General features: G+C 40.7%; 1 protein-coding gene across 1 annotated transcript; it reads right to left on the minus strand.

The window, feature by feature from the left end:
• Nucleotides 1–3,746: 3,746 nt before the first annotated feature.
• On the minus strand, nucleotides 3,747–5,971 carry LOC143881124 (uncharacterized). Its single transcript, XM_077384121.1, has 3 exons — nucleotides 5,789–5,971; nucleotides 4,841–5,167; nucleotides 3,747–4,198 (listed from the first exon to the last, which is right to left on the minus strand). The coding sequence occupies exons 1-3, from the start codon at nucleotides 5,862–5,864 to the stop codon at nucleotides 4,050–4,052; spliced, it is 552 nt and encodes a 183-aa protein (XP_077240236.1). The 5' UTR covers nucleotides 5,865–5,971; the 3' UTR covers nucleotides 3,747–4,049.
• Between the last annotated feature and the right edge of the window lie 446 nt (nucleotides 5,972–6,417).

Genomic DNA, 6,417 nt, shown 5'->3' on the forward strand with positions numbered 1-6,417 from the left:
TCTTTTCTTCATGATATCCTCTTACAGGGCACCTTGGGAACGGTGATGACCATTGACAAATTTTTTTGAACACCGAGACGAGAATCACGATGGGCTAGCGAAAATGCTATTTGGAGCTTAGTGGTACCAAAAATGGGAGAACGTTAATACCAAAACTCACGGGTATTTTATAACTCTTTCAAATTTTTGCGAAAATGAGATAGAGGATCAGGGCAATTGAACGGAGGATGCCAATGGGGTTCAGAGATCACCCAGGCTTTCAAACAATTTCCAAAATATGGAAATGGGCATTTTTAGGGTTTTCGGGTTTGATTTTTCGAAAATTTTGAGATTCGGTTCCAGGATCTCGACTCAACTTCAGGATTGGGATTTATTCGATTTCGAGAATTTATTCGATTTTGGGGAAAATGGTCCGGTCAAAATGGGGTGTCTACACCATGCAAGAATGCATTCTTCACGTCCATCTGCTATAACTTCCACCTTTTACAAGCAGCAAGGGCAATGAGCACACGTACCGTAGTGATTTTGGCTACTGGACTGAACGTCTCATCATAATCAAGCCCAGACTTCTGAGAGAATCCTCGAGCAACAAGTCTTGCCTTGAACCTTTCTACCGAACCATCCGCTTTGGTCTTTACCTTATACATCCACTTACATGAAATATGTGACACTCCAATAGGTAGTGGAACCAGATCCCACGTTTCATTCTTCTTCAAGGCTAGGATCTCATCTTCCATTCCCATTCAGGAACACCTTGGGCTTCTTCTAAAGATGTCGGTTCGGAAATACACCCTTCCTCAACTGATGTTTCTACATATGCCACAGCTTCATGCTTTAGAATTTCTTAGCTTTCTTCTCTGAACATCACCTCCTCCTAAGGTTTTGTAGATTCGGCATCACCTCCACTAAAGTCGTCGCCGAATGGAACAACTGTCATGTCACAATTGCTCATGTCCACCAAGTTAGCGAAGTCCACTACTTCTGTAGTCGTAAGAGAAACTTCACAAGCATCGGTTTGCTCTTCTGCGATGGAGAGAAGAGAACACCACTTCTCATCGCGATCAACCTTTTGGAGATCTTCAGATGTTGCAAAATTACTTTCCTCATTCTGCTTCTTTGGTGCATAGCAATTTCTGGCAAAGTGGCCTGGCTTACCACAATTGCAGCACGTCCATCTTTGTCCCTTGTTCCAAGTTTGTTTCTCAGAACCACGACTGCTTGAGGCTCCCACTTAATCAGAACTTCCTTCCTTTTGATCTGATCTGGCCTTCGGCTTACCTTTCTGATTCTTGAAATTTTGGAACTTTCTTCCTCGACCAGCAAAGAGAACCTCCTCGTTCTCCTTTATCGTAGATCCAACCATCTGCTTACCTAGACTCTCTTGATTCGCCAAGAGACTCTCCAATTCTACTAACGTTGGTTGAGTTGGCCATCCTTGGATTGCTGTGATGAAACCACTATATTCGGGTTTCAATCCCCGAATAATAATCCTCCGCATCCGTGTCTCTGAAATTCTGGACTCTTCGTCGAGTTGTGATATTTCATGACAAATCTTCTTCACTTTCATAAAATACTCGGGAATCGTCATATTCCCTTGAGATACAGAGCCTGTCTCGTTCTCAAGCATCTGGAGTTTTGCGTCGTTTGTCTTTGAAAACAAAGTGGCAAAGACATCTCACGCTTCTTTTGGAGTCTTGGCATCTCGAATATAATCGAGAAAATCTCTCTGGATGGTTGCCTTCAACACGAACATAGCTTTACCGGCTTTGATCTTCCACTTCCTCAAAGCATTTGAGGTTTCGACACCTCCAGTGGGAGAAGTGGTTTCTGCACCGTTCACAATCTCCCATAATTCTTGCCCTTGGAGATACGACTCTATGCAAGATATCCAATACAAATAATTCGTATTATTCAACTTCTCAACCCCATTGATCGAATTGGCGAAATCCATCTCTTTGATCAATTCTTTTGACGAGTGACAAACTTGAAGTTGAATCCCAGATCTTCAACTTCTACGTCTGATCCCGGAGCGCAGACGTGTCGGATCTCATCCTTGGAGGCTTGACCAACCTTCAATCGCTTACCAACACTAGTCCCTGACCGACGTTCTAATCTTCTTCCTTTGGCTTTCGTTCACTAGTCCCAGACTAGTGGCGACGATCGTTCACCGTCCCTGACAGATGAACCGAACGCCCGTACACCGATCCCAGACCGGTGGCTCTGATACCACTTGCAGAAAACAAGGATCAAATCACCTTGAACCCAAATTAGAAACTTCTTATAAACCATTAAACAAATCCTAATCTAAGTAGGACTCTATCCACACAACCTAGTTTGAGTAGGACAATCACATCCACCGTGTGCCCACGTCCGCATCGTGCCCACGCAGGCCCGGCCCCTCCGGCACCGCGTTGTGAGTTAGCGATGACTCTCAACATTCGATTCTCTCCAGCACGTACAGTTGCTGTCGCTCCTGACTTAAAGCATCGGAGACTCCCTCAGAGTCAACTCCGACTCTCTTTCTGACTAGTTCCGTATGCGCAGGTCTTCTTTCTGACTAGTTCTGTATGATATATAATCTGTCATATGAGTTTAGAGTCAGTCTGAACTCTATTGAGTTTGCAACTTGACAGATCGACTGCATTGGTCATAAACTCGGTCGAGTTTATTAAAAATTCACCTAATTTTTTCATTTTACCCAATTCTTCCAACTATTGTCAAAGTCGACTCAATTGATATATACCCAAGTAAACTCAGTGAGTTATGAAACGTTGGAATTTGTTTTTCGGGCACCATCCACCATTACCAACTATTTCTTCAATTAGTCTGTGTTGGGATTGCCATAATCATGAATCAGAATCTAATCTGTATCTTATTTCAATTCGTATTCTGATCACCTTGGAAACAGAATGGAAAATTTTAAATAAAAAATTTCAATAAAAATTCATTCGGATCAAGACAGAATCAGAATACCACCTCATGGGTAGGGCTGCAACTTGGGTCGGGTAAAACCCGACCCGCATCGACCCGACTCGAAAATATCTTAGGTTGGGTTCATGTTTCTTGGGTTTCGGGTTGAGCCGGGTCTACGCTCCAAAAGCCCGCATGAATCTTGGGTCGAGCCGGGTTTGAAAGGGCTCGACCCGACCCGAGTTACTTAAGTTATAGTATGTATTTTTCTTCTAAAACTTTGTTACTTTAAAAGTGTAAACTTAAAAGTAAAACTCACGCACGCACGCAATCACATGGACTCTTTCCATCTTTTGTTCGTTTCCCCCCTTTAGCTCTAGGGTTTCAAGTTTGAACTAAATAGTTAATGCACTAAATAGTTTGTTGTTTATCTCATATGAGTATAATAATTTTCATTTGGTAATGCATCAATTTATTCTCTTTGGACTAGTTATTAGTTAATGCACTAAAGAGTTTGCCATGCTTGAGTTTTCTACTTCTATGAGTTGAGTTGCCTTGCCAAATAAGAGTTTTCCTCAAAAAAAAAAAAATCCAACCCGACCCGCCCGACCAGAGTTGCAGCCCTACTCATGGGGTGGGAAATAGATTATGGCATTTCCACTCCTTTAGTTTGGCCATGGTATCATTTCCACTCCTCCATTCCGTTCATATATTTTTTTTAACCAAACATCGTAACTAGAATAGGATACCGATTCCAGCCCTGATTCCAGTAATCCAAAAGGGTTTTCATTCACCGAAATGATATTATTTTCTTTCACATATAAAAACTCCAAAGAGATCATATAAAAACTCGTATTCAAATACCAAAAGCCTAACATCCACATGTGATCACAAACCAAAATATCCAACTCAATGTTAAGATAAAAATCTTTTAACAACGAATATTTAATATTCTTGATTTTTGTTTGAGTTTAATTTATCACATCAAATAGAAAAACAATCCCGAGTTGACTCGAACTCGCATGGGCTCCTATGCGGGTGCACTCGGGCGATCCAGACACTCGAGCTGGTAATTGCAACTCTTATTGTTTAAATACACATATGATTATATGAGGTTTTTCTAAATTATGTAACACAGTTTAGAATGGGGACATCGCAGGCGGGGTGGCAACAACAAGCTTTACCGGCGACCCAGACTCAGGTCCCGGTGTGCCAGAGCTTCGAATCTCAGCCATTTCTCGACGAGCATTTGATCCTTGTGCCTCACAGAGTTTTGGAAGAAATACGCCTGTAAAAAAAATGCAAATTAAACAAATTAAAATTAATTAGACGTTGATAAGAAATTAATATTAATAAAAAATGATAAATATCCTAATATGAAAATCACTTAATCACTTTCTTATCATTGGAGCCATCTACACTGTAGATGAGGCCACCTGTGTCTCGATCTAGACCGTCCGTCGAATGGGCCTCATGCTAGATGGGTCACGACCCAAAATTGCATCGATCGATCCGTCAAATGGGCTTTTGGGCATTTGAATTGATTCATTTTTACCCATCAGAAATTTAGCGTTTGGGCCCTCCATGGTGGGTCCTACTGGATGAAGTTAGTGATCAATTTGTACGGTGCAGATGGTCCGATAAATAGATCATCTGATCGAAAATTGGACCATATTTGGAGTGGACCCCACCATCTTGGCTAGGGTACAAAACTCCCACCAATTGAATGAACCTAATCAAGGAATCAAATGATTTTAGATTCATTTTTGTTTTGTTATTTTTAAGTGTGTATTTGAAGGCCATTGGATGGTTAGGATCATCCAACTGCTACGAATTTTTTCACCATGTCCGATCCTTGGCATGGTCCCCTAGATGAACGGTTTCGATCATCCATCAAGTAGCCACATGTATGGTTATGATTTCGGCTTACCTTCGCCCGCGGCGAGGTTGAAGTAGAGATCAACAATGTTAGGACATCTTTGGTAGCATTGACAAGAGCAAAGCTTTGTGGTGAAATGAGATTCCAACAGAGAATCCGAAGAAATTCCCAATGAATTTCGATCCACGCCACACGCTTCAATACACTGATCGGATTCGATCCAGTTCGTTAATTTGTCGGCCGTGATCTCCGATGCCCGACACGTGTACTTATCCTCTCCGCCTCTCGTCACGTGCTTTTCCAGCACGCAGCGCATGCCAGTTGATGATACTGCAAATGCACACGTGCTCCTGCCGAGGTCCTCGCACGTGACAGCACCTGCAACCAGTCCGTTAATTGCCATAAATATAGAACTTTGGTTATTGAAACAATGTATGTGATTTTTCCATCTCGTTGAAACACAGTATCTGTGCAATGGAATAACTAATAAGGAAAACTTTACTAGGAAAAAGTTTACCGTGTAAAAGTTTTACTAGGGAAAATATTTTACAACAGTTTTACTTCGATTGGAATGGACCCTAAGGCTGTGTTTTCTATAAGCGTAAAATAGGTGTAAAACAAAATTTATGCCCATTTTTAAGTGAAAAAATGGGCTTAAAATTTGTATTACACCCATAAAAAAACAGAGCTCTAGGGTAAAAGTGAAAGATGATAGGTATGAAAACTTTTACTCTCGCAAAAGGGTCTTAAGCTACTTAAAAAATTCTGGTTTGGGAATTAGCAAAATCTAATCCATCCAATAGCCAATGAATATCTCAAGCGCTAGATTAGCTACTAAATAATGGCAAAAAATGCAATTTTTTAAACAAAAGTTTTCTTAAAACCTAAAAACAGACAATTTTTAAATAAAAATGATTTATAACCTACAAAATTGTGAGTTTTTAAATAAAAATGTTATAAAAAAAACTAAATGCAAGGTGACAAAGAACATGTAGGTACCTAGCGCGGCCGGCACGTATAGTGCCAGTGCAAAAGCGAGGCATGAGAGGGTCTTCAAGCTATGGTTAGAAGCCATTGTTACCTTTTCCTTCTCAACTTGTTTGGGAAGAGAAAGGTAAGTAAGGAGGGGAAGATACTAGCTTATGATCTTTGAGACTTAATTTCTCTAACGGAATGGTTTTAGACACTTGAGGTTATGGGAGTATTTATAAGAGAAGTAAGATGTAGCTAGGGCTAGCATGAACCTTGTGAAAAGGACTTAAACCTTCATTTAAAGCTTAGTGAGATTAGTCTTTGGTGGGGCTTGCAAAGTTGGCGGGTCCTTAGAAAGGTCGTTCACATTGGTGTGTTGAACTTTTCTACGTTACATTGGTGTGACGTGGCTCTATATTGTTGTAGTCGTCATTATAATTCAATAGTCTTTGAGTAATCTTCTCCGCCTAATTCGTGGAAATTACTCAACTGAGTACTAGTAAGACCATGGTCTCCATTTCCATTCCAAAACCAACCCTACTCCAAGATATTTTTAGGGTTTAGGGTTTAATGTTTTAGATAATTAGGGTTTAAGGTTTGGGGTTTGGAAATAGTTGTGTATAATTAGAAAATTTCTCAATGTTATCCATCCCAGT

Source organism: Tasmannia lanceolata, unplaced genomic scaffold, assembly GCF_043159265.1.
Source record: "Tasmannia lanceolata isolate RefF3 unplaced genomic scaffold, GAP_Taslan_0.1 ptg000007l, whole genome shotgun sequence".
NCBI classification, from domain to species: Eukaryota; Viridiplantae; Streptophyta; class Magnoliopsida; order Canellales; family Winteraceae; genus Tasmannia; species Tasmannia lanceolata.

Coding starts and splice junctions, on each gene's coding strand:
- LOC143881124 (XM_077384121.1), bottom strand. CDS start 5,864: ATGGCTTCTAACCATAGCTTGAAGACCCTCTCATGCCTCGCTTTTGCA. Junction 5,168..5,788: donor ATACGTGCCGGCCGCGCTAG/GTACCTACATGT, acceptor GACTGGTTGCAG/GTGCTGTCACGTGCGAGGAC. Junction 4,199..4,840: donor CAACCTCGCCGCGGGCGAAG/GTAAGCCGAAAT, acceptor TTTTTTTTACAG/GCGTATTTCTTCCAAAACTC.